Here is a 27,982-nt window from a genome sequence, read left to right as displayed (position 1 = left end):
CACTGATCCGTGTCTCACGGGCCGCACCGGGCTGCGCGAGGATGCTCCCAGCCCCGAGGGGAGCGGAACGGAGCATCCCGCGAGCGCAGCCCCGCGCTGGCCCTTGAGCCTCGCTTTCCCCCCACAAAGCCTGGAGACACCGGCGGAGGGATGCCGGTCACCCCCGCCAACCCTGTTTCCATGGAGCAACCGGAAGCGGCCGGAGCGGGACCGGCGCTGTCCGCGGGGACCGAGCGGTGCGCGGTCCTCCCGCGGCTCCGCAGTGGTACAGCCCGCGCGTCCCCTCCGCAATGGTTCATCCCCGCGGCCGCCTTCCCCCCGTCACCCGAATGGTTCGCCCCGCCCCCCCCCGCGGCAGGCGCGGTGGTTGCGCCCGCTGCCGCCCCGTGACCCGCCAGTGTTTCCACAGCGCTTCCGGGGGCGCGGCGGCCGCGGGGTCCCGGCTGCGAGCGGGCACCGGGCGGTTCTGGCCGCCGTGTGAGCGCGGGGCTGCTCCTCGGTGAGTGCCGGGCCGGGCGGGGCCTGCGCGGGGGGTGGGGGCCGGGCCGGCGGGGCCGGGCCGTGGGAATTGGCGGAGCGGCCGACCCCCGCCCCGGCGGGGAACTGCCCCGGTCGCTCCTTCAGTGTCGCTCTCATAAACAGCAACGACGGCAGCAGGTTTATTGGTTTATTGCGTTGCTCTCCGACGGGAGACGCCTCTACGGGAGGGCAGCTCCGGGTCCGGCTGGCCCCGGGTGCTCCCCGGGTTCCCTCGGGAGCGTCCCGCGGGATGCAGAAGGGCCGAGCGGGCTCGGGAGCCCCTCGGCTCGGGAGCCATCCAGCTGCCTTTGCTGCGGCAAAGACCCGAATAAATGTACCAAGTGCGTGTAGAATTATAGCAAGGGGACTAAACAAAACCCCCGGTGTTTCCGGCGTGTTGTGTCCGCGCCTCTCCCTTTCCCCCGTCCCTTCTCCCTCTTCCCGCCCGTTCCCACTGCTGGTGTGCACACACGGCTGTTGGAGGAGTTATCCGCTGACGAGTACTAATCAGGAGCTGCGTGCAAGTTTTGGGTTTTTTTTTGTTTTGTTTTGTTTTTTGTTTGTTTGTTTTTAATCGTGTATTAGCTTATCGCAAGGCCACGTTTAGTTTTAACTGCCTTGAGGGAGCTGTGCTTACGGAGAGGTTCTAAGCTGTGTCGCTGGTGCCTTCCCTTGGCCGCCCCACGCTGGGTGACAGTGGGGTGGGTGGGATTTTTGTAGTTCCATTCACTGTTTTTCCTGCAGGTTGTTGCCACATAGTGTGTTGCTGGTGTGTTTCAGGGGTGTCTGTTGTGTTATTTCCTTTCCTGTAGGTCGGGGGTCTTTCTCCATAGGGCTGTGCACAGAATATGAAAGTGTGTGAGCTTTTCGTTTGGGTTTTCTTGTTTGTTTGGGTTTGTTGGTTTTTGTTGTGGTTTTTTATTTTCCTACAGTCATTCCCATAAACAGCAGGGGAAGCTGTAGCTAAAGATGGGACTGGTGTGAAAAACTGATGCTGAAAGGCAACTCGCCAGTAAGGGTGACTCTTCCTAAGAAAAGCAGCCTGTAAAGAAAGAGGAGGATGTGCAGAGTTGAGGAGTAGTTAATTCACAGCTGGAAGCAGAGCCAGTGGCTGCAAGGAATTGGAGGCTGGGAATTTCATACAGCTTGGCTGCTGCTTTAAGTACAGAGGTGCAAAATGCTTAGCTGCTTCTCTGGGTAAGATGCTGTACTTTCAAAATGTTTTTGCAAAACCTGTGTGTTGCTTTGTTTGCATTACAAACTCCCTAAAGAGTGCAGTGTCAGCTCCTGGGGAAGCTTTGGTGGGCAGTTTTCATCCTGGAATTCAGGGTGGCTAAATTTAGGGCAGGGCTGGGATGGGTGGCAGATAAGCACTTCCTTACCTACCTCAGGTTTAATTTTCTGTGAATTATCTATTAGGTTCTTAGGTGCTTCCACTTAAATTATTGCATAGGCAGTTCTGATTTGTGGTATTTAAGAGTTAATTTTATTTTTTTTATAAATTTAAACAGGGATCTAAATTTAGTTTTAGGGGACTTTTTTGAAGCTCCCTGTGCATACTGGATTGGCAGTGCACAACTCTGGGCTGTAGGAGTGTCTTGTTAATCTGAATTATTTCCTTGCCAAGTTGTCTTAATTTACCTTTGGAATGTGGTGATGGCAGATAGAAGTCACACCATAACCAGACTTTTTCCAGCTGGGTGCAACAATGGTTTTGACAGCTCTTACTTTCTTTTCATTGACTGTAGCATATGAAATTGTAAACAAAGTTAAATGAGTTCTGATGTGTGACATTGCTTTTCCGGAGAGAACCGAATTATTTAGTTGATTGGGGGAAAAAAAACAAAACCAAGAAAAAACACAACCAAAACCCCTCCCCCCGCCAAGCCAATAGAGCAGATGTGCCAATGAGAACTGAAAGCCCAAATGTTTGAAAATTTAGTAGGCTTAAATATAGTTATAAGTGTTCTTTAGAGCATGATGGCTCAGTAGTGGCCCATGTGATTAGATCAGCATTCAAAACCACCCTGTGAGTAAATTCTGTGAGAAACTTCTTCACCTGCGACTAATCCTGAGTGTTACCCAAGCAGGTGAAAGTAAATGCCATCTGTAGTAGCTCTTCTATTTCTAAAAAATGTAGAAGCTACCTAGCAGCTGGTGGAGGAGGAGATGGGCTGGTGCTAGGAGGGAAAGTGCCCGTGCTGGGAGAGGCACTCACTGTTGTAGAGCTCGGTGGGCTTTGTGTCAGGGGAGGTGGAGCTCCTGTGTCCCTTGCAGGCTGTGCCTCCTCCTGATGGCTGGAGACCTGTGCTCGCCTTCTCGCTGGAACATACTCCAACTGCATTAAAATACTGATCTGTTGTAATGCATAAGGACTTCAGTTCAAAAAGCTAAATGTTTCCTCAAGTGCTTGTTTGATAAACACTTGTTCTGGAGGAAGCACTTAATCTTCTCTGTTGTTGAAGCCAGCAGAAAGCCCTGTTGCTAATACAGCTTGAAGAAGGTATTTGTAATTGCTCTTTGACTGTACTATTAAAATGACTGAAGGCATCTCTGTGTAACAGTGTAATCTGTCTTAGTAGCAAAGCCTGGGCTTCCAGCGTGTCCTGCAGCAGAGCCTGCGCGCCATAGGGACTCAGCACTGGGAGCAAACCTGGCTGGGCCTTACTGAGCTGAGCCTTGGGGAGAGCACTGGTGCGAGTAGAGTGATCGAACACCTGCCATGCACTCGTTGCCTCTGTGGTTTGATGTTTGTGTAGGGTACCCTAAATGAGAATTTGAAAACAGGGGATGTTAAGGAGGAGGGAGGATGGTGCCTGCCTTCGGCCAGCCTTGTGTGCAAGCTGTAATCCCGACCCTGGATAGATACACTGTGCGAGTGGGTGAGGCACCTGCCCGAGGAACTGGAGTGGGGATTGCTGAAAGCATCAGTGCTATTGAGTACAAGACAAGGGATCTCTGGCCAGATTACCCTGCATCTCTGTTCCTTCCTAAATTCCTCTAACAGACTTACAAAGTGGGATGCAGAAGGGAAGATTGGTGCACGTGAGAGCTGCTTGCAGCTCAAGTGCTGTATGGGGAGTACTGCACACCATGGGAGTTTCCAAGTGACCTAGCAGCAAGGGGTTGGGTGCCACAAGGGCACGTCCTTCACAGCCCCAAAACTAAAAGCAACTGTAGTTCCCTGAGCCAAATGGCCTTCAGGGATAACTGGTTGCTTTTTAGCAGTCTGGCCTTTTGTGTTAGAGAAGCGCAGAGTTAAGGGTTGCCTTGGAGGAATGACTGTCATCCCCTCCTTAACCAAACTTCTTGGTTAACTTAATAAAAATGCTTTCCATCTATTTGCTAGTTCTGGCTCAGGGGGGTTAGAAAAATTCTGGTCTTTAAGTGCTGGAGAAAACGGGGCTTTTGTACAGGTGGGTGAAGTCTCTGAAGCGTATCATGAATGTGTTTGTGTTTCACAGTGGCAATTTGTGTCCCGTAAAAAGAACCCAACGACTGGGAAACGCTGCTTATTGTTCTTAAAAAATAGAAGGAGCCTCTTGTATATAGGTGTATAGTCGACCATGGTTTCCTTCTTTTTTTCTTAAGAGCAGCTGCCCAGTTTGGAAAAGGTTGTTTGTAAAGTAATATTTGTGATATGCTTAGAAATCTCAAATTCACTTCATCTCTTCATCGCTTGGTTTCTCCTTGTCAGTTTCCAGCTAGCCACAAAACAGACTTTTTTTACTGACAGGATTTGAAGACTTGATTGTTTGCTGCAATACCAGATTTTCTTTAACTCAGAGTTTTGCCTCTGAGCAAAGTACAAGCTTGCATTTGCAGCATAAATATGTCAGTTTAGATAATCAAGTCACAAGTGCTGATTTGCTCACCTCTGTGCCTAAAGGATAGCTTTCCATGGGGTAGCAAGGCAAAAACACCACGGGTAGTGGTTTTATTCCACTACAGTGAAGAAATGCATGCTGTTTGGAAATGTAGCTGGGTGTGTGTGTTGGTCAGAACTGTGGCTTGTAGGAATCACTTTTTGAAACAACGATCTTCCTTTGCTTTAAGGAGGACTGGAGAGCAGGGAAACCAAGGTAATGGCCATAGTGAAGTAGAGGCCTAACCATGTTTTGGATAAGCTGTGGCTGTGGTTGCCCTCCATCATCCTCAGTGGCTCAGGAGTGCGGTGGCTGGCTGGGTGTGGCAATGCCAGCTCAGCAGGAACCCGCTCTGTTCCCACAAGGTGCCCGTGGAGGAGCAGCCTCTGCACAGATCCAAATACACGGGTGGAACACATGCCTGCCTCTGCCCTGCTGGGGGAATGGTGCTGCCAGTCCTTCCCTTTTTGTGTCCTGCCTGTCACATCATCACAAGTTTTGCATTGCTGTAGCTAACTGAGCTTTTGGGAGGATATTATATAATTGAGTTTCAGCTTGAATAATTCATACATACGCACTGCTGAAACTTGAAAAATTCCAGGTGTTTCTTTGTATTTTTTTCAGTTGCATCATGGAGTGACTGGCTTTTGATGAGTCTGTGTATTTTCAGCCAACATAAATTGTTTTTAAACAGTTTTTTTAAACTCTCATGTTAACAGCCACAAATAAAAACATAAACCTGTCTTTAGGCAAGATTCTTACTGAAATTAGGAGAAATCTTTACAGGAAATTAGATGTGTTGAAACTTAGTCTTCTTTCTGTTGAGTTTGCTGGGGTTTTTTTTCCCTGACCACTGAAGACTCCATTTGTAGTTTGGTCTACTTTAGTAGAACCTACATTTTTAAGACTCTCTGGTGCAAAGCTGTGCTGTGTGGCTTAAAGAGGGAGTGTGCAAAGGCACAGATTAAGAGCACTTGAATAAAACATAGTGTTTTGTTCCAAAAAATCTCTTAATATGCAAAATATGTAATGGGAAGCAGGGAGAGTGGGAGAAGAGCACCTGATTGAAACTTTTTTACCACTCTTATAAAAGAATCCTTTTCTTTTTCATGTTGAGATATGACACCTAGCTTTAAGTGTCTGTTAATTATATTTTTTCATTACTTGCTTATAGAAGCTTGCCAGGGGTCTGTCTGCCTTAATACTTTGTAGCATTATGTGTTAAAAGCTCTGATTTAATTGTTATTATAAATTTGGATCATGCAACATCTCCCAGTATCTGTCAGTTTTACTGCCAGTCTGTGCTGATGCACAGCAATTAATGTGATTGCATTAATATGCACTAAATCAGATCTTATCTTTTCCATGGAGTAATGGTTGTGGGGTCTTCAACTTCTCTATTTCTTGACAGAGCTGTGCAAAAGCCCTTTTTAAAAATAAAGGACTTAAACTACGTAATCTTTATTCTTTTTTTCAATCAGGCAAGGTGAAGTATTTTTGATTTAAAAAACATTTTGTCATCCTGTTAGGCTTTGTTCAAAGGGCCTCTGGTCCCTTCAGTTTTGCAGTGAATTGCTGGTCCATGGGATGGTTTTAGTGTTTGTAGGTTTTCTATTGTTATTTTCAGTGGGGAGTTCTGGTTATACCTTTTGCTGTCATCCAGGAGGCCAAGACACAGCTGAATCTCTCACCTGCACTGATTTTCACAAGCAGCTGCTTTGATCCAGCTCAGCAGGGCTGTGAGCCCTCACAAAGCAATAGCAGTTTGCCTGTGGCCCCCTCTGAGTGGAGGGGGAATGCTGCTCAGTGGCGCAGGAGAGCCCTGTCCCTTCTCGCACTCAGGTCTCGCGGATGCGCCGGGCGCTCCGTGCCCGCCTGGTGCCTGCCCTGCCCCGTGCCAGCCTGCCGGCCCTGCTGCTGTAACTGCTGCACTCCCTCCCTGCCTCTGCCACCTGCAGGGGCTCCCATGCCCCGCCATGGACGATGACAGCCAGGATGAGCTGATCAACAGGAACGCTGCTCTGGGAAAGGGCAAGAGGCAGTGTCTGGCCCTCCTCAGCGAGACAGGTAAATGCAGCCTCTCTGCACGTGCGCCTTCTGCTTTGAGGTTGTAGAACCTATTGATTTACCCTCAGAAGGCTGGTAAAGATGTATTTGTGACTATTTGTCACCTTTTCCCTAACAATTTTTTTGTTTTGCTTCGCTTCATTGCTTGTGTGTGTATCAGACCGCTGGCATGCTTCCCTGGAGTTTCTCCAGATGGGCAGCTTTGATACCACTGCAGAAATCTGGGAGTTCACTTCATCCATAATGCCCTGATGAGGGGCTCTTCTGCCTGTATGTCTGCATCAAATAAGTATTTCCTCTCCTCTTCTCTTCTGTTCTCTTTTTAAGAAAGCAATGGTGGGAATAGCTGGGATTCAGAAGATGATACTGGTAGTGAAGAGGAAGATAATGACACTGAAGAAGAGGGAGGTGGAGAGGACAAGGAAGAAAGTGAAGATGAAGAAACAGAAGGTAAGCTCTGTTCATGTGCCTTAACAGGCATTTTTTAATAACCGAGGAAGAGCAAGATGAAAGCTGTTCTTCCAGAAACTAACAATGAAATGTAAATCCACAGACGCTGCTCTGTCAGGCCGATGCCAAAATCCTACAGTAATAAGCAAACAAGTAATAGTGCCCAATTTCTAAGCTTTTAAAGCATTTGCATATTTGAAGACTGTCTGCTGTCCAAAGCAGTGGAGTTGTAGTCAGCAGGAGTGAACTCCGCCCCAGCATGAGGAGGAAAAAAAGCCAAAGGTGCGGCAATGGCTCATGCTTTTTGTTCACTTATGAAAAGCATGTTTGTTAGTTTCCTTTGGCACGGGGCTCTAAAGTGAATGCTGTGATGGGGAGTTCTGGAAGTAAATTATTATTGCTGTAATACCTAGGGAGGATGGAAGATGATATGACTAATTTTTATTTGAAAAAGGAGTGTGAATATCATTTGAATTTGTTGATTTTACTGGAAACGTACTCTGGAGATACATGTACTTCTGAAACTGCTACGCTCAAATTAATATTTGGATAGACAAAAATAGATTTTTATCTGCTCTAAAGCTTGTTGAGAAGGCAAGAGCACAGTTTTCCAAGTTACTAGTTACACTGATTTAAACACAGACCAAAAAATTGATGCCAGGTGATAAAAAGCTTTATTAATCCATCATTCAGAGTATTGTCTGTTATGTCCAGACAGGAGAATTCAGTTGAAAAAGACAAGGGTCCCATTCTCATAAAAAAAAAAAAAGCAGCCCAACGACAGTCATCCCCAGTCCTCCCTCAGAGTGAGTTGGGTTTTAAGTACTTTTTCTTGCTTCTTGAAAATATCAGCTTAATTCACAGGTGTTAGGGAAAGACTAACACATCTTTGTATTTTGTACTAAAAATAAAAGTACCTTTCAACAATGCGTGCTGAGTGTTTAATTTTACTCAAAATCAAGCTTCTTTAAGCGGTCTCTAAGGCACTTAGATCCCTTGGCTCACAAAATCATACTTTACTGGTGAAATCTTTCATTTGCTGTTCTGCAGTAGAGTGTGTTGCTGCTGCTTTTCCTCTGGAATGTCTGTTAAAAAAACAAAAGTTGGGTACATAGTAACTTTATTATAACTTTAGTTTTTAACTTCATTGTTCAGTGGTAGCCTAACCTGTCTTAACTGTCTTGTTTAGATAATCTTTTGCTTTTCTGGTGTCTGTGATTTTAATCTCTTGCAAGACTACTTATATTATCAGGCTTTATTTTTCACCAGAGTAATCCATTGCTTTTTAGTGAAGGGATTTAGGAAGCAAGAAAACAACAAAAAATATTGCCTTAAACTGAGGAGACTGTGCTTGACCCCTGCAGCCTCATAAAATAAGCTTACTTGGAATTTTCTGTGAACTGGACCCCTGTCCTGCCCACCCCCTCTGCCCCCATTGCTGAAGCCCTGCAGCACACACAAGCTGTTTTTTATCTCTCACTTCTTAAGATTGCGAAGATGATGAGGAGGAGGGAGAAGAGGAGGAAGAAAATGAGGCCACTATGGAAGGAATGGCTGATTCTTTGAAATCAGAGCCACACTTGAACGGAGTGAGCCTCTCCTCTGATGAGGATGGTGAAAACTGCCCCATTTGCCTCAACACATTTAGGGATCAGGCTGTTGGGACTCCTGAGAACTGCTCCCATTACTTCTGCTTGGACTGCATTGTGGAGTGGTCTAAGGTGAGCTGTTTTGTTTGTGGTGTCCTGTGGCCTTCTGGTGTGCTCTGCCCTATCCCCTGTGATCATGCTGTTCTGTAATGAGAACAAAACACTGTAATATTGCTATTTGCTTTCTTAAGCTTTTTTAAACAGACTTGGGTTACTGCTCTGTTTGGCAGGATTCATGTTTGAAGTTTGGATCTGTTTTTCTTGTACCTGTCCTGATTTGTTCTGTTCTCTGCAAGGTGTAAGGTCACAAGCAAGTGTGTTTGTGGGCATCTACAGTTCTTTTGTTTTTTCAAGTTGAGGTACTAATTTTTCTCTATGCTTGGATATATCTGCATATCTATCTTTATATTTTCTTGAATTCTGTATTGTGACCATTGGATTGGGATCTGTTGCAACCCTGAACATCTAAGCATAGAAAAGATGTAAAAGAATACTGACAATTGGGAGCTTGCTGTGAATTCACTTTTCAGTCAGAGTTCCTTGCCACCTGTCTAGTTGCTATAGTCATAATCCAGGGTGAGAATTACAACAAAACTTACAGTGCATGCAGCAGTAGCAGTGATGATTAAGTTTGTAAAAAAGCAAATAAATCGCTCTTACTGAATATATTTTTAAACCATTTCTAGTTACTCATTGTCCAAAGGAAAGTAAATGACTTAAAACATAAGCACTATTTCAAGGCAATGTTTGGAAGAACTTTGATGTTGCTGGCAATTGAATAATAACTAAATTGCTTCAGTAAAATAAATGCTTCTCTAAAAATGCATGTTTAATAGAACATGTTGTTTGTAAACCAGATAAGTCAGTTTTACGTACTTAAAATGTCAAGATCAATAGCTGTTAAACTGACTACTACATTAATTTAATGCTTATTACATTAATAATTTAAGATTACTTTTAAAAATTTGAATAAAGTGATGCACTTATTAACTGTATTGGGAATTTTTTTCTCCTAGAATGCAAACTCTTGTCCAGTGGATCGAATCCTCTTTAATTACATTAACATTCGGGCACGTTTTGGTGGTAAAATCTTAAAAAAGGTAAGCCTTTGACTGTAGCAAACAACCAGGCCATTTGGCACAACATTGTTATTCAAAAGTTTATAGTTCTAGACTGTTTATGTAATGAATGAATCTGAATGAATTATTTTTTTCTTATTTTGAATTTGCCTTTTGAGGAACTGTGACTTTTTTTTTTCCTCCTTAACCTTACTTTCTGCAATATTGTGTTGTGGCATCATTTGTGGTGGTAGAAAAGGGTGTTTTTTGTAACTGCTGGTTTTGTATAATGGACATTTGACTGAAAACTGTTCTGCATGAATAACCCTGTCTGCATGTGGAAAATGCCTTGCATTCTTCAAGTGCTGTTATAGGATGAATAGGAATAATCTAGACTCTCCATGATCTCTTCCTTATGTCCTGCTGCCAGCAATGCTGTGCAGCAGTTGGGTTTGAAGGGAGAGAGAGGCACAAGGCAGTAGGAGAGCCTTGAAGGGCACTGGTTGAGTGTGCCAGTAATTGCTCACAAAAGAACATTAAAGAGTTGTCACTGCTCTTAATTGATATCACAAAGGTGTTGGTTTCCAGGGGACATTTAGGGGTTTGATGCTTTGTTTTCATAAAAGGATGGTTTATTATTGTTTGCATTTTAACAGAAGTGAGAGTTAACATTGAGATAATATGGAAGGCAGCAGTTTGCTCTCTTCTTTAGTCTCGTTTTTGGCATTTTTTTGTTTGTTTGACTACTTTTGATCTTATTTGTGGATTTTTGTTTTGCCTATTCTTAAAATGCAGTTTTCTACAGTCATTTGTGCCTGACAGTAGACAAGTTAAGTAGATGTTGTCAGGCATTTGATCATGCCCTAGGTGTGCTGAAAGAGCTAAGTGAAGGTTCAGGTGTGTAACAGCCATTTTGGTTCCTTCACTTGTAGATTTTGCTGCAGGTACTATTGTTAGTGTGACAGTGGGTTTTAAAAAGTGCCACGTTCTGCATAAACTAAATCCCTGTTTTATTTAGATTCCTGTTGAGAACACAAAAACTCAGGGCACTGATGGAGAGGATGATCCAACCTTCTGTGAGGTGTGTGGCAGGAGTGACCGTGAGGATCGCCTGCTGCTCTGTGATGGCTGTGACGCAGGGTAAGAGGCTGAAATGAACAGAGCACCTGCATGATTGCACATAGCCAGAGTGTGGTCCACAGGCACTGTCTGGTGTGCAGGCTGCCCCTTGCTGCTCTCTTCAGGCTGACCATGTGGCCAGCCATGTATCTATGTGTTCTAGTGCAGACTTCCATCCCCATGATGTGATGGATCCTTTCCTGGTCATTTAGCAATGTTTGTGTGGAGAGTCCTGCACACATCAAGGCTGCAGGGCACCAAAACAGATGACCACACCTTCAAGTGATGAAGGTGTTTGTGCTTATCTATGCAACATCTGGGTGTGGGAAGGGTAGAACTTTACATCCTTTATGTCTCCTTGAGGAGAGGATGCATGACTTGTCCCAGGTGACTGGGCAGAAGCGCTATGCAGGAGAAATACTTAAGATCCACAGTTTTGGGAAATGTTGTGGATTTTCTTTACAGCCACAGCTCTTAAATGATTCTCTTACTCTTGCTTAGTTCTGTTTCTGTCCCCTCCTTGATTAATAAAATGAATGTTTTAGTGGAGTCGTGAATATACTTGGAACACAGCTCTGGCCCTACTGTTTTCTGCTAGAATTTAAAGCCCTTGGGCTGCTTAATCAGTCTTCCAGCTTTGTCAGTTTGAAGATGTCAGAAGTTACCCACTGAACAAAAAGAGAGATGCTAGTAGAGTATGTAAAATAACTTCTCAAAAATTACTTCTAGCAAGCTAACTAGACATCTGGTAAGCCTAGTTTTTCCTTTGTGTTCTGTGTCTACACACACTGATACACTGACCATACACACATATACACTGACTCATCTTCTGGGAAAAAGACAAAATCAGGAACACTAAAGATTGTTAAGAGTATCATCAGAACACTGAGTTTGAAATATTAAGCCAAAACAGTATTTCATACACATCTCATATTCAAGTTCTTTCTGAATTTCCATAAGCCTGTCTCAATCTGAAGCAAACTCTGAATTGCTTCAGATTTTACTTTGTGATCTCCCTACAGTTTTTTAAATGTGTTGTTATTTCTAGTTTGATACAGGTGTTTGATTTTTAGTTCCTTTTCCTAAAGTAAGTTCTTTATATATGCTTGAATGTCTAGAGTTAGCAGTTCCAGAAGCACTTCCTGATAAAAGAACTTGCAGTCTTTACTAGCTCTCCATGGCTGAGATGAACTCTAGAAAAATGTAGAATAGCTTGCCTCAAATGCTCATAAGTATGAGCACTGTTAATACTGTGTTGGTTCATCAGCTTCATCAGGAAACTGATGTTGTTTCCTGGTTGTCTGTCTCCCCAGCACCTCTGTACTTCTCTTGCCACCATCAGTTTTGGCTCTGCACATTTCTTGAAGCTTGGGTTCAAATGGCAAGTGATTTACCACACAGTGAGGGGAAAACGCTCAGTTTTCTGAGATTTTTTTGAGCCTAAAGTGATGAAAATACCATCTAGAACTGAAGACCCTTGTGTAGCTATCAGGTAGCATTGTTTCTCTGCAGATTGTTAGAAGCAGATGCATAAACCATAGTTTCAGGCTTAAGAAAATGAGTCTGCCTTATGTAGCACTGGATAGAAGTAAAATGCTGTCTTCCCTTAGTAAGGAGCATATTGTTTGATTTTCTGGTTTTTTTCCCCTCAAGGTATCACATGGAATGCCTTAATCCTCCTCTGAGTGAAGTCCCTGTGGATGAATGGTTCTGCCCTGCCTGTGCCCCCATGGGTGCCAATGGTGCTGCAGGTAAGGGTTTCGTGGTAGCCACTCGAAGTAAACATTTTTCTCCCAAGTTAGATAATGTGAATCATGTGGTGTTTTGAAGACATGTTTAACCTCCTGGCTTTATCTGTTTCAAGTTGTTTTGATAAGCATTCTCTCTTGAACCTTAAGATTAGACTTGAACTCTTGACTGATGAGAGGATCTTGTTTATGAAGATTTTCATCTGCACTTACAACCTGTGGAGATGCTTCTTGTAAGCATCCTTTAACCTTTCCAAGGCAATCCCAGCACCATAGTGTGACTGCACTGTGTTACATTGGAAAGAATTTATTAGTGTCCTGACCCCAGATTGCCAAGGTAGCAGCAATTTCTGTTACCTAGAAAAGTGTTATACTGTGATAACAGTCTGAAGCAATGGTGTCTGTGCTCATTTCCTTTCAAGAGGGTAATGGCTGCCTGCAGAGGTGATTGGTTTAAGAGAATGCTGATTTTTTTTTTTTTTGTCTGAAATTCTTCAATTTCACCTGTAGAAAGACAAGTAACCTCATGCTGTTCTCGTTGAAGATGCAGATCGTGTCAGTGAGGAGGAGGTGGCTGCCCTGATGGCTGATGTTGTCCCCACCACCAGCAGGCTCCGCCCTCACGTGCGGACGCGGGCCATAGCCAGGACTCGGCAGAGCGAGCGCGTCCGCGCCACGGTGAACAGGAACCGCATCACCACGGCGCAGCAAATCCGGGTACCCATGGGCACTCTGAGGGGCCTCTGCAAAGCCCTGGGCAAGGGTTACTGAAACAAGCCCCCATTTCAGTAGCTCTGCTGTCTGTGTTGACTGTCTGTGGCACAGTGGTTAGTAGTTGTGGAGCTCTTTTAATCTGAGATGTGCAAATGGAGTACAGCACATGATCAAGATGCTCTATTTTGAAATGCTGCAGCAGCTTCCTCTCTTAGCCTGCATTTTTATCAGCCCCTGATGTGAGCAACATTTTATTTTTATTCCTAGTGGCTATTAATACAAAGTTTGTGCACCACTTCTGTTTTTTTAGCATGTTTATTTGACAGTTGTTTGTTTTCTTTTGTCCTCCTACCTCCTTGCCCATAGCAGTAGAACATGTTGACTGCCTTCAGTCCAATTGAAGAGAAAAATTTTGCATTTTTAAGGTTTCTGTGTTTGTGAAAATCAGTCCCTTGTTAGAAGAGAAAAAACCAGATGTTAGTGTCCTCAATAATGTGGCCACATGAGTTCAAACACATTAGCAGTACTAGAGAATCTATGGAGGAGAGTATCCCAAATACACAGGGTCTCTGTCTTACTGTATTAAGTATAGTTTGAGATAGTTGCCATGAACTAAGATCGAGCTCACCTTAAGTTTTTATCACATTTTCCCTTGATTTAAGGACTTCCCAGAAGGCTTTAGCAGTTGTTAAATTTGTTATGTCCTCCTTAATGGAGATGATCTTATTTGACTGCCAAACCCCACTATCTCCAAACCCAGGTGTTTCAATTTTAACTTTAGAAGAGTTAATAAAATAGAAGAGGTTGATGAATTATTTGATTCATTGTTGTTAAGCAAGTACAGCTGAGTAGTCAGGGCTATATGTTGAAAAAAATAAAGAGAGGAAAGTGTTTGAAGTGAAAGACTCTGGAAGGTAGCTGTTGTTATTTTTCTTTCCTTCCCTACTTGTTGTTTTAGAAGTAGTGTGGAGTCATTTCCTGTGGGTGAGAGGGGTGGTGCCTGAGGACTTTACTATTTCATGGTAGTGTAATCCTGGGAACCCAGCACTTCCCATTCAAGAGCTGTTCCTAGCTCCACTTCTCAATGTGCAGGGATGATTACAAACTGTACCTAGAAAGGCACTGTTATTTATTGCCTTTTTCTCTGATTAAAAGTGCATCTTATTTTGGCTCATACCTTGAGTTGACTGAGGCATAATTCCACTGTTTGAGGGAGTGTAAGTTGTCCTCCAAGCACAGTGAGAAACTGGGAGCGTGCATGTATCTCCGAAGGAGGCTGAACAACAAGGTCCTTAATATGCCAGTCAGTAGATTAAAAAAGTGACATAATTGCTTAACTGGCAGTTTGGTGATGTGAGGGGTTTCCTCAGTTGAATCTCAAATCCATTTTATAAGTGAATGTTGCTGACTGTATGGTGTACGTTCTAATCCTCCCCACAGCATGTGCCAGGGTACCTGATGTCCTCCCTTCTGGATGAAACAATTGAGGCAGTGGTGGCAGGCCTGAACACAGCCATCTACCAGCGTCCTCTGGCACCACGCGCTCCCACCAGGCAGAAGAGGAAAACGGGTAAGGACATCAGGCACCTCAGGGGAGCCTGAATCCTGCAAAATACATCAGCTGTGTGCTGCCACGCCTGCACAGCTGTGGAGGTATCCCATGTGCATTTTCTTCTTTCCCTCTACCCCCTCTGCCTAGAAGTGTCACGAAGGTGGTTTTTAACTGATTCCTAAGGATGTCACTTTTCCTGCTGTGCTGTTGGTGACATGCTGTATGTCTCTCTGAGCTGCTTTGTGTGTTGTGGGGGGACACGAAGGGGAGTACAGTGTAAAATACAGTGCCAGCACTTAGCCAGATCGTTGGTTTTTGTCCCATCAGGAAGGCGGAAGAAAGCAGGAGGCAAAAAAATAACTCAGAAGAAATCTGCTGCTGGGAAGAAGAGTTCAGGGGCACAGCTGAAGAGGCGCAAGCGTCTGACAAAGAAGAGAAGGGGGAAAAAGACGAGAGTAAGATCACATGTGAGTGAGTTTCTGCCAGTCAGTGCCTGCCTTTTTCAGCCCTCTGTAAAAGCACTATAACATGGGATTCAGCTGGAAGAAATGCCACCTTTCAGTGGTAGCAGGCACCTTTCTTTCTGGTGGGAATCTGTGCAGGATGTGCCCAGGGTGCTCCAGAAAGATGCTGTATGTGGAAGTGAATTGCAACTTCCAGACAGGCTTGTTGGCTATGCTGACATATCCTGTTACCTGGACTGTAGGGATCAGACTGTAAAGCATGTCCTGCAGGGTTTGTGTCCTGCCTTGCCATTCAGCTGTAGTGTTTACTTGGTACTGATGCAAACTCAGTTAAAATTGCCAGCACCTATTCTTTGTAATAATAGGCTGTGGGTGTTTGTGGCTGTGTTGTTGCAAACCCAGCTTATTAGTTGTAAGAGCTCTCAAAATCCCTTTCAGCTGTGGGTAGTGTTCTCTTGTAAATTACTCGGCAGATTACTCTGCACCAGCTTGATTCTTTTTGTCAGCTACTTTAACTAGAGTCTACACCTTAGAGCCAGAACTCCAGCATTTAATAAGGAACCAAGAATTTTGAATTGACATTATTAAAGATTTTGAGAAGCTTAATTTATCTGGTCACTTGTATCTGATGCATGCAGTCTCTGTTTCAAGTGACATACAGGCCATAGTTACAAGTTTCATAAATGCCTTTAAACAAACACAGGCAATAAATGCATACCACTTGTGCTGGTGATGGTAGTAACCTGATGACTGTACACAGCTTCAGTGAAGAATTTGGGGCTTTAAACACAAATTTACCTGCCCTAACTTAAATAACCCAATCTCTTTGTCTGTGCAGGGGAAAAATGAGGTTACTACTCGTTCCCGTATTGCAAGAACCCTTGGTCTCAGTAAACCTGTGCGTGGGGCCTCACTTCCTTCAATGTACAAACCAACTGAGCCCTCACTGGGGCTGATGAGAGCAGATATTGGTGCAGCTTCTCTCTCTGTGTTTGGAGATCCATATGAGTTGGATCCTTATGAAAGGTGAGAGATCTCTGGATTGTGATCAGGGACCTGGTGATTTAACAGCTGTTGGGTTGTTTGTGTACACAGCTCCATGCAGAGTGTGAATCTCACATCTGAAGGCAGCTTTGGGTACACAACCCATGGTAACACATAATGGCCTGTTCTTTCTTTCCTTCTGGGCTGAGTTACTAAACTTGTAAGGAATCAGCCTCCTCTAAAGTGTTTTTCTGAAATAATCAGCCTCCTGAAAACTTCCAGTAAGATCTATGGGGTTCTTGAGAGACTCCTAGAATCTGAAGGAGTCCAGTCCTAATCCACTGCTTTTTATTTATTTAAAGTGAAGACAGCTGACATATTTTGTATACAGTAAACACAAAGTTAAATGGACCACTGGAATCTTCCATGTTTCTCCTTTTCTAACCTTCCCATTTCCAGACACTTCAAATTCAGGAGAAATCTTACTGTGCCATAATTCATGTCACTAATAAACTTTGAATTTTTGGGGAGAGGGCATCTGAAATTATTGTTGGTGAAATTTAGTTTTCCACTGAATACTTCTTTTTGATCCTTTCATAAAAGAAAATTGTCCATTTAACATTTTAGATATGAAAATACGCCCTTGAGTCTCTGCTGTTTGAATCAAGCTGTTCTATTTAGGCAGAACAGAAAATAAGTATATTGTACAAATATTTTTTAATATATCGTGATAAAACATATGATACTCTCTAACTGTATCTGTCATAGCGGTATCATCTCTTTGATGTGAAAAACATTTCAGACAATTTCAGGGTTCATGTTTTATCACAGTAATGAAGAGGCTCCAGCAAATCCAGATTCACCAGTGAGTGCCAAAAGGAGAGTTCTCTCCCAGTCAGCACTGAGGTCTCACCGTCCTGTAGCTAGACCCATTTCTGTGGGACTTCCCAGGTAAAAGTCCATTGCTATTTTATTATTCTTAGTTGTCTAATGACCCTAACAAAAGAATAAACCTAGTGATCCTCTTTGTTTAACCCTTTTCTTACCCTGTCTTCTAAAAAGTGCATGTGTGTATGTGCATGCCTGCACAATTTATTATAGATAAATTTATTTATTATAGATAAATAACCACATCAATTTGTGCAAGAATTCTTTTTATTTTGAACACATACACTCTTTCATCATACCTTTAACATTTCTGTTGAAATTTAAAATTCGTATTTCCACCCTAATGCAGTTCTTCTTACTTTCTGTTTTGTGACTATTTATTAACCCCATTAGTATGTTTTAAATTCCAATATCATTAACCTTTAAAAAACCACTTGCTTCTTCGAGAGGCCTGGGGAATCCAACTGCACATCCTGAGGAGGTGAGGGCTGTACCCACCTCACCCAGTTCTGCTGTTTGTTGGAGCTCAGAAAATTGAGGAGAAGCTTGCTTTGATCCTGCAGTTTAACAGTGGCTTTGCTGTGTGTTGCCAGCCTACCGAGGCCAGGGAGCCCTGGCTGCCCCCCACTGGCAGCCACAGTGAATTTTCAGGGCTGAGGGGTAGGACGCAGGGAATTGGGAGCATGACGAGAAGAAAAGGGATGAGGAAATTCACTGAGGCAGGTACCAATAGAGAAACAGAAAACTGCAAGGCTGAGGGAGCTGAAAAGAAGAAATAAGGGAGTTCAGCTTAAGTGGTTTAAACGTGTGAAAGGGTTACATAGTTGTCCTCTAATGCATGTCACTTATGGTGAAGGTTGGTTTCTCAGGATTAAGATAGTCTATTTTTATGATAACTTGATTTCAGTCCTGAAGGGAGCCTTTCAAGAAGCTTTCCATGTCCTCAGAGTTATTTGAGTAGCATATTGATTAGGAGACAGAACTCTCTAGCTGATACTCAGCTCTTCTAAAGGCTCCATTGGTCTGGGCTACACTGAGTTTCCTGGTCTGGCCTTAGCAGCTTATTCCTTTAGTGTTCCCATTTTGCCTTTCTGTTGTATGTTATTACAAGTGTTTGGTGTACATTATTTTAATAAAGTTTGCTTTGTAGTCATGCAGAAATGAAATCTAGCTCCCTCAAGGAGCTGGGTCCCTTTGGAAGTTTGTTTTTTAACAAACTCAAACAAAACAACCCCCCAGATCCCATCAACACAAAAGCAACGGGATAAAAACTGAAACACCAGAAGCAGCACCAGAAACACCTTATCAGTCCATATTTCAAGAACTGAGAACTTAAACCATCTTCATAAGATTGAGCAAAGCATAAAGGAGAGTGTTTGTGCTGTCCCATGTGTGGGAGCATTGCCGTTGGTTTTCAGTGTAATTTCTCTATGCCATGCTCTTAGCTACCCCCACCAGTGGCACCTTGTGGTTAAACACTGGTTCAAGCTCTGTCATTTTTTTTAGTTTGAAGTGTAGGCCTGAGGAATATATTTGTGTTTGTGATTTAGTGGGGGCAAGAGAGGCAGCTAGGATAGAAATAACTCTGAAGTGGTAATCAGTGGTTTAAGCTCCAAAAATGCATTTTAAATGCACTGGAAAGTTAGTGTTGATATGCAACACAGTGAGCACCAGCATTTGCTAACCAAAAGTCTCAGATATGATTACTTTCTTATCTTGTGTTATTCCTGTGAGAAGTCAGTAAAAGCTTCACCTTCTGTTTGTCAGAGAAAGATGGGGACTGAATGACTCTAGTGAAGCCAAAACTACAAGTGAACTTCCCTGGCTGATCTCTGTTTATGCCCTTGACTTTGGTTTCTTTTTAATGTAATGTGTGTGTGTATAGAACAAGTGCTGTAAGAGTAAAGGAAATGTAACCCCTCTGAAACATGCAGAAGCAGCGTGCCTGCCTTGAGTCCTGATCAAGAAGCTGAAGCTGCTCCTGTGCCTGATCTGTTGGGAAGTATCCTGTCTGGACAGAGCCTTCTCATGATGAGCAGTTCAGATGTGGTCATCAATAGAGATGGTTCACTGACAGCAAAGAAGGAAGGTAAGGACTTGGCACATGATAGTGCTATTTGCCTATGTTTCATCCACATCTGCCCTGATCCTACAGGCTGCATAGCTTTAAGCTTAGGGATACTCTTACTGAGCCTCAGAATATGTAGGATAGAATCAGTAGCTGCCAACAGTCATCTGTTTTATGAGATGGATGTTCTGAGATAGTGTTGCTTGCCTGTGTTTAAATGAGACCTGAGATGATACTGGAGGATTTTATTTTTAATGCATGGTTTTCTTTCAAAAGAGCTGCATGGTGATTTCATGCTTTGCTTTGTTATAAAAAATGTAGGACAGGATAGACCAGAGTTATCTTAGGACCCAGTTTTTCTGGCATGTGTCATGCACTGCTGCCATGCCTGTGATCTGTACTTCAGTTTGAAGAGCAGGATGAAGGACCTTAACAAGAAATTTCTTTGCAAAAGTAGAGTTCTAAATATGTGCTATCATCTCCAGCTGTGTCTTCCCTTGGCATGGCATTACTAGAAAAGAATCTGTTCAAATTGAAACTTAGAGCTTTATTCTTAAAATAAGTACCTCTAACATCGTCTCTTATAGTCATTTCTGTCAATCAGCAGCTACAGGATAATAAGCACTAATCAGGTGATAGCTACAGAACAGAATAATTTCTTTCCTAATTGTTAGTGTTTGCCTCAAAGATGTGGTGTCTGGCACTAAACTGTGAGTATGTGGCCAAAAGAACTGTTGGACTTCCTTATTACTGTGTGGCATGTCTGCAAACCACAGTGGAACTTAAAATAATTAGCTCAGTACTTCTGTTAACATTGGCAGAAAATGTCTGGATGTGTCCTCAAAAGCTGAATTGTCTGTTTGTGTGCCATAGCTCCATTTCACAGAAAATCAGCCAGTGACTCCAGAGTGGAGGATGGTTCAGGGCATAACAGCCACCCAAGTGCAGCGCTCTCAGGGACCACAGCAAGCAGCTCCATGGCCAGACCTTCCGTCTCCTCGGGACTGGGTACCCACTCCACACCCTTGTTCTCATCACCCTCACTGAGCAGGAGTGAGTCTGCAGCAAGCCCTGCACAGACTGCACCGGAAAAGGCAGCTGTAAAATCAGAATATTCAATGACACCCAGGTCTGTCCAGACTCAGAATACAGCGACTTTGAGCAGGCATGGCTCAAAGTTAGATGAAATACCCAGATTTAATGGAAAACCTAAAAACATTGTACCCACTGATTCGTCTTCAAAGCCCCTGAGCTGTAACTTGAATTCTGGCTCAAAAGCTGTAACTGTGAGGCAGCCAGTAAAACCACCTTCCCAGAGAATTGACATCTTTGAGCTTCCCAGGATACCAAAGATTAAAAAAGAAACCAGCAGCAAGCAGGTGGAGCCGGAACCTGCAGGAAGCCAAAGCTGTAATATCCCCAGCTCCTGTATAACCCAGCTGACTGGCAAGGAGAGCACTCATCACCCAGGAAAGGGTAGCAGGGTGGAAAGTCAGAAGTCAGATTCCAAGGAACCACAGCAACAGGCACGTCCAAGCGGGGTGTCTTTCTCCACCCATCCTGGCGGCTCTAGTGGTTCATCGCTGCTGGGCACTTCAAGGGGCAAAGGCCCAGGCTCTTTTGAGAGTTTTAAAATCAATATTCCTGGGAACACAGGACATTCCAGCAGGCTGTCTAACCCAGGATTTTGTAATACCTTCCGCCCTGTGGACGATGAAGTGCAGCAGAAGGAGAGTCCTTCACCGCTTTTCTCAGTAAAGAAAAAGCAGGTCAAAAGTGAAATCTATGATCCCTTTGAGCCAACAGGATCAGACTCGAGTTCAGCAAACAGCAGTCCTGAAAGGCTTGGCTCAGGGATCCCACTAACTAATATCACCAGGACTATTTCCATTGAAAATCCCAAAGTTCAAACATTTCAAACTGTCCGTCGTTTCACCCCTTACAGGGTAGAAAATATATTTGGATCTGGGACTGACTCTGATGTGCCATCTAGTAACACAGAGTCTCGTGATGAGGTGACAGTAGCAAGCAGGATTGTAGAACAGATCTCTGATACAGAGGAACGAGATAATGTGGATGAGAAAGATGTCCTCAGCAGTCCTTGCACTTCATCTGCTGTTAAGGAAATTTCTAATACAAAGTGTTTAAAGGAGGAAAGCAGAGAAGGACCCAGTGTCTTCTTTAATGCTGAGGAATTGATTAGACCTAATATTAATGTGAAAATAGAACCAGATAGTCCCTCAAAGAGTGATGAGCAGCAGAAAGTCCTAAAGGTAGAACAAGCAGAGAGGCGATCACGTTCTAGATCCTGTTCAAACTCCAGCTCCCGAAGCAAGAAGAAGATGAAAAGGAAAAAAGCACTTGTCAAAGAGCATAAGAGATCACGTTCAGAGTCAAGAGATAGAGCACACTCAAGGGACCGAAGCTCCAGATCTACCTCTTGGTCAGGTGGGGAAGAGCACAGCAAAACACACACGTTGAAATCCAAGAGCAGGAGGTCTTCTACAGACCGTTCTAGCAGTCACGAACGATCAAAAAAAAAGAAAACAAAGGATAAAACCAAGGATAAAAAGGCAAAAACTTCTTGGTCTAGGGACAGAAGGAAATCTAGGTCACGTTCGGGTAGTCCTGGAAGTACTTCTGATTTTTATGAAAATAGGAAAAAGAAAAGACGCTCTCGCTCGAGATCAAGGCGCAGGGACCGCTCCCGGTCAAACAGCACTGAGAGAACTAAAAGGCGGAAGCACAGGAGGGACAAAAGCTATGAGAGGTGTGATAAAGAAAGTAGTTTGAAGTCAAGGGACAGAAAGAGATCAAGATCCAGATCTCGGGAGAGGAGAAAGTGGAGGTCTCGGTCTCGGTCTGTGTCTCGATCTTGGGAGCACAAAAGCAGCAAATCAAAGGAAAAAAGAGTGCGATCCCGATCACGTTCCAAAGAAAGGAAACACAAATCAAAAGAGACCTTGCTTTCTCCTGCACCAGAAAAGGATCAAAAACCTCCAGCTGAAAATGTGACCAGGTGTCTGGAGCAGCCCCGTTCTCTGAAACAAGAGCCAAAAGAGGAGCTAGTACTAGAAGGGCTTTCCATAACCATCCAACCAGACGTCAAACTTGAGGAAATACAGACTGAGACCCCAGTTCAGCTGAGAGAGGTCCAAGAAACTATAAAGGCAGAGCCCATCTGTCAGGAAGTGAGCAGTGAAACTGCATTCCCTGCACCAGAGATCACAAACATTTGTGCCCCAATTGGCGATGTGGATTCTTTTGCTGAAACAGACTTAATGAATAGTACCGATGCAGCAGTGCTTGGTAGCTGTAGCAATACAAACCTAGAGATTACAGTTAAAATAGAAAATACTGCATTATGTCCATCTCTGATGGAACAACCCCCAAAGAAGGAAGTTATCATGCATGTTCCCGCTGAGGCTGCACCAATTCAAAGCTCATCCAAAAGCAAAGTTGCAGATTGTGTGAGGGAGGTTAAGGAGGAGTGCCTTGTCTCAAATGAAAATACAAGTAATTTCACTAAACCTGAACTGGAAGTGGTACCTCAGGGTCCTGCCTTGAAATCAAAAGCACCAGTGAAAAGAGTTACCTGGAATCTTCAAGAGGAGGAAAGTGGCACATTGTCTGCTGGAAAAGCTCCAAGTAAGTTTCTTTTGGAAAACAAACAGCAGTTGAACAGGCTGTATAAGGCTTAGGTTTTTGGTGCCTGGCCAAACGTGGTTGTAGTGTAAGAGCTCTGTCATCTGAGCTGGGATGATGCTGTGGTTTAAAATCCTGAGAGCTGGCATTTTGCACTGGTTGAAATCATGAGGTGAGTTGTGTTAATGAATTGGAGAGGATGTGCTGTCAGCACAGCTCAGCCAGTGGCAGCTTGTTCGCTTGTGAAACGCGTGCAGCAACCCCATCTCTGAGCTGGCATGTCCCACCTTTCTGCACTTAACTGGAACGCTTGCTTTGCCTTCAGACTTAATAAATATTTCTCAAAACCAAGGAGTATGACAGGTCTCTGTAGCTCACTCCTGTGAATGCTGCTAAACCAAAGCTGCCAGAAACAGTTTAACTTGGGAACCTGTGCTATTTGTGTTGACAGAGTTGCCTGTGTTGTTCTTGTTGGTTACTCTCAACAGAGAACCCAGCAGAAAGCAATTGCTGAAGGGGATGCGAAGTTCTCTGTTATCAGAAGCTTTAAAGTACGAATGCTAAAAAAACCCTTTTGTTGTTAGTTTTGTTGTTAGATGCTTTTTATTTTAATTCTTAAAATAGAATTGGGTTTGAATCTTTGACCAATTATTTTGTTAAGATGTTTTCTTTTCCTTCCCTTGGGATACCTAGGGATGCCGTTTTACAAACTGCAGCGAGCAAAAGAAGGGGCCTGGAAAGCAGAGGACTTGAACCAAACGTTAAATCAGGTGCAGTTAAATGAGCCTCCTCCAACCAATTATATGATTCCCGAGCCTATGTTTCCTGATCTAGATTCCTCTCAGGTTGGTTTCTATTCCAGCACCCACATGTCATGGAAGGCATCCCATCTCATCTGTGCCCTTGTTGTGCAACACTCTCCTCTCATGGCAGTGTGCCTTCCTCTGCGTGTGGTACATTTCATGTAGTCTCTACACCTCAGCAATCCTTATATCATTTAATCTCTCAGGTGCTCCTTACAGTTGAAGAAATGTATTATCTTTTAATTCTGCTCTGTACCTGCAGCTTCTGCTTTCAGCACTAGCTTGCAGAAGGACAGTGCTGCCTGAGAAACTATGAGCTTCTTCCTGACTGTGATCAGGCTGTAAATGTTGGCTTGGTAGCCTTGGTCTGAGCCATCAGTCTGTGCTGTCCGGCAGCTAAAAGGGGATTGGGGCTGCTGGTAGCTGGTAGTGGATAAAGGTGCTCTGAAGACCCTGCTGTGATGCTGTGTGTTGTCAGCACAGGCCTTTACAGAGAGGTGTCTGTTCCACAGGTGTTCTGCCAGAACATCCCTCTGACACCAGCCCTGCCCTCCAGCCTGCCCCCCTACGCCCCGGTGAGCCAGCCTACGGTTCAGTTCATCATGCAGGGCAGTCTTCCAGCTCTGGGCTGCGTGGCAGGACAGAGCCTCACCCCAGAGCCGGGCAGCCTGGCTACGGCATCTGAGCCAGGAATCCAAGCTGCTTCTGTTGGAAGTGCAGAGGAAAAGATCAAAGCACCCAAACCTCCAGTGGATAAAACAAAAAACGAGGAGGTGAGTGAATGCATAAAATTAATGAGCTGTTTATTTGAACTTTTTCATTTGGAAGATTTTTAACTTTCTGTATTGTATGTTCCCAGCCCTGCTGGTTTTGGTGACTGACTGTGCTAACCAAAGAGCAGCAGGCAATCCTCTCTTTGAATTCATTTGGGATTTATTTCATTTCATCTGCTTTCTATTGGTTCATCTCAGTAGGACAGAGAGGGATTAAAACATCTGAAATACTTTCTTAAAGTTGTGAAACTTTCTTATGTGAATATTTGGAGGGGACTTTCCAGAAACCACAATGTCCAGGTTTCTCTAAACACCTGGTTTTCTTGTTTCCCCTCCAGCTTTGAAATTAATGTCCATTCTCATAATAGTCCTATAAAGAGGTAGGGCTGTATTTTGTTCCTTATCAGCACTGAAAATGCAAAGATAGTAAAACACTGGAGATCTTTCAATGAAAGTCCCTTGCTGCTGAGTTTTAGGTTTTCTGCACAGACCATCTGCTCTAGGCACAGTGGATGCTAACACAAGAATGAAAACAACTTAGGCTGTTATTTTGCTTCATACCATAAAACCAAATAGTAAGATGCATTTCACTCTGAGCCTCCAATTATGAGCAAGTTTTTATAAACTTGTTTTGGTGGCACCTGTAATCATTACTTCATAGGCAACTCTGCAATTTTCACATTGTCTTTAGAGCTATCTGAAGCCTTATATTCACAGTTGTGGTTTGCTGCTTTTAGAATCTGATGCCTTTTGTTGGATGTATGTTTAATTTAGAGCTGTTGGAAGGAAGGGAGGGGACCAAAACCAGGAAGTCCACATTGTAGTCACTTGCTTAAAACACATTCTTTAAGACACAGAATAAATGATACATAAAGCAAGGGTTCCTCATAGCACAAACTAGTATTTGTTTCAAGACAGTAATTGACAGTAAAGGAAATCACTTTGAGGTGATTACTTGGGTTGTTAAAATTGTGAAATGAGAATTTTCGTTGTTTGAGCGTTTCTAAGAAAAACAGATTCAGAAACCATTCCCAAGACAGCACAAGGTAATGAAATTCTCTTTCCTGTGCAGTACATGAAGAAGCTTCACATGCAAGAAAGGGCTGTGGAAGAAGTGAAACTTGCCATCAAACCTTTTTACCAGAAGAGGGAGATTACAAAGGAAGAGTACAAGAGCATCCTTCGGAAAGCAGTGCAAAAGGTGAGGGCCCAGTGAAAGGAAGTGGAGAGGAGGAGCTGGGCAGGTCATTGCACAGTGGCAGTACTTTAGATTGCACTTGCCATTGCAGCAATTACATGCCATAACTGGGCTAGCAGATCTTTGGACCCTGACTCATACTCTGCACTCCTGTGGTGAAGCAGTAGTTGCTTTAAGCCAGTCTCTTTGGTGCCATTGATGAGAGCTGTCAGTCTGTTCCTTTTATGAGATCATGTTTTCAGTGGACAGGAACATTGCTTAGCTTCAGTTGCATGAGCTGAAATGTTACATGGTATCTGCCCTGGGTGAGAATGGTCAAATCCCCCTCACTAGGAGCTTCAGCCAGAATTCTAGCTGTTTCTGATAAAGTGAGAAAGTACTTTGTGCAGTAGGTCCTTGAGCATCTGTGGTGTCCCTGAACCTTGGAAGAGGGTCTTGAAATTTTGCTGAGACTAACTTTTGTCTCAAATCTTAGTGCTGAGTAGATCATGGCTACAAAGATGCAGTCAGTGGTCAAGGCAGTTAATTGATACCTCAGAGAACTGTAATTTCTCCCTGCTCTGCATTCTTGCTCTCACTGAGAAATTCCATCATAAATAAAAATCCCCAAGGTAATGGCTGTCTTTTCACATCTTCTGTGTGACCCATATGTTTGTGAGAGAGCTGAGCAGTGCCAATTGCTACTGAAATCATTCTGAACTCCTCCCTGAAGAGAGATAAAGTAACTTGTGTAGGGTCTGTTCTTTCTTCCCTGTCTCAAAATGTGTTCTCAAAACTGACATTCTTTTAATCTGAGCATTGCTTCTTCAAAAACATCCCAAAACTGGGATATCAACACTTCCTTGGTTACCACGTGTTGTGTAAAACTGGATGGATGGGTGGAAAAGCCTGTAGTAAAAATGAGTCTTTTTGCTTTGAGATGCCTCTGCCTTCAGTTGGTGCTCTGTAGATAAATTATGGGCCATTCCTGAAATGCTTGAAGGAAATACTGCTCTTGTCTTTGTTTTCTGCTTTATTGTACCCTGCTATGAGCCTTGGGGGTCTGTGCAGGAATTGGCTCCCCTGGGCAGCTTAGGGCCTCTCTGCCACTTGTGTGAGCTGCTGTCATTGACCAAGTGCCCTTTCTGATCCCCTGCAGATCTGCCACAGCAAAAGTGGAGAGATCAACCCTATGAAGGTGGCTAACCTGGTGAAGGCATATGTGGAAAAATACAAACATATGAGGAAACATAAGAAAACTGATGGTGAAGACACACGTGAAGTGGAAAACTGAGAGCAAGCCACAGCCAGCATGACTTGGACTGAACTTGTCCTAGCTGTGGACGCTATGGGAATAACAGACCTGCAGTTGCATCCCATTGCAAGCAGAGTGCAGAGAAACCAGATGATAATAGACTTTATCTATGGAACCTTCTCTTGAATTGTTTCCATATGGGAATGAATTTAGGATTTTTTTTGGATTACCTACAGCTGTAGAACTAAATAACAATCAAATGCCTCAGACCAGCAGAGTAATTCGAGGGGAAACACAGAAGAGATTCATGTTTGGAACTCCCGGATTGCTGCAGTTTTCAGGGTTACTTGATCACATTTTTGGGCTGTGCACTTGTCTTGCTAAAGTTTGAAACTGGACACCACTTTTCATACAGTATATTGAGAGCTGTATACTGTTTCCCTTGTGTTTATTTATCAAAATATGGATTGTCTTTAGAAATTTCTGATTTAATACTTGAAATGTTGTATTTTTAGCCTGTTGGATGGCGAGCGAAGCTTTACTCGCTCTGGCATTTGGGGATTGCAGAAATGACCTAACCTTTATAAACTGACTTCAGAAACACTGCTCAAGCTGTGGTGTTTATTTACATTCTGTTGGAAGTACCTGGTTGGTGAAAAAAATTAATTTTGGGGTGGGAGATTGTGTTGCACTTGTGTAAATAATGCACTGATGGCTGGTTTTGTGTCTGCCTTTCAGGAAAAGCGAAACAAAAAGCAAGCATTGTCAATTTTCCGTAACAAGCCTGAAGGATAAGGTTGAACTAATGTACAAAGCAGAAATGTGACAGAGTTTATAAAGTTATTTTGAATGGTTTTTGTCCTGTAGCAGGTGTCATTTGTTTGTCTTGCATTTTCCTCTTGGCCTGGCTCTTCCATGTAAACCTGCAGGCGTGGCTCTTGCATAAGGAATACTGTGCTTGTGGAAGAGGATTGGAGTTGGATTAGTAATTGTCCCTCCTCTTCTGCAGGAGAGCTGCAGATTCCTATCAAGAATCAAAGGATTCCAGCACACATTATGACTTCATCTTGATGGCTTTAGCAAAACTCCTTGCCTGCAGGTACTGCAGAGCAGCAGGTCTTTTAAGTGACTTTCTGAAATACAGGCCCTTAAATGATACAGCGCCCTTGCACCTGACTTGAAT

The 27,982-nt window shown here is 43.6% G+C and overlaps 1 protein-coding gene across 1 annotated transcript; it reads left to right on the top strand.

Annotated features, from left to right (window-relative positions):
- The first annotated feature begins 425 nt into the window (after positions 1-425).
- PHRF1 (PHD and ring finger domains 1) lies at positions 426-27,665 on the top strand. Its single transcript, XM_066552148.1, has 18 exons — positions 426-499; positions 6,228-6,452; positions 6,780-6,902; positions 8,391-8,623; positions 9,568-9,651; positions 10,628-10,749; positions 12,382-12,479; positions 13,021-13,193; positions 14,631-14,760; positions 15,070-15,209; positions 16,045-16,232; positions 17,022-17,141; positions 19,013-19,167; positions 20,020-22,794; positions 23,485-23,636; positions 24,107-24,367; positions 25,440-25,568; positions 26,704-27,665. The coding sequence occupies exons 2-18, from the start codon at positions 6,362-6,364 to the stop codon at positions 26,836-26,838; spliced, it is 5,109 nt and encodes a 1,702-aa protein (XP_066408245.1). The 5' UTR covers positions 426-499; positions 6,228-6,361; the 3' UTR covers positions 26,839-27,665.
- Positions 27,666-27,982: the final 317 nt, after the last annotated feature.

The sequence above is a fragment of the Molothrus aeneus genome, chromosome 6 (assembly GCF_037042795.1).
Source record: "Molothrus aeneus isolate 106 chromosome 6, BPBGC_Maene_1.0, whole genome shotgun sequence".
NCBI lineage: Eukaryota > Metazoa > Chordata > Aves > Passeriformes > Icteridae > Molothrus > Molothrus aeneus.
Note: the sequence above shows the minus strand (reverse complement) of the source record. Positions and strands in the feature narration are given on the sequence as shown.

Coding starts and splice junctions, on each gene's coding strand:
- PHRF1 (XM_066552148.1), top strand. CDS start 6,362: ATGGACGATGACAGCCAGGATGAGCTGATCAACAGGAACGCTGCTCTG. Junction 8,624..9,567: donor GCATTGTGGAGTGGTCTAAG/GTGAGCTGTTTT, acceptor TTTTTCTCCTAG/AATGCAAACTCTTGTCCAGT. Junction 16,233..17,021: donor GAGTTGGATCCTTATGAAAG/GTGAGAGATCTC, acceptor GTTTTATCACAG/TAATGAAGAGGCTCCAGCAA.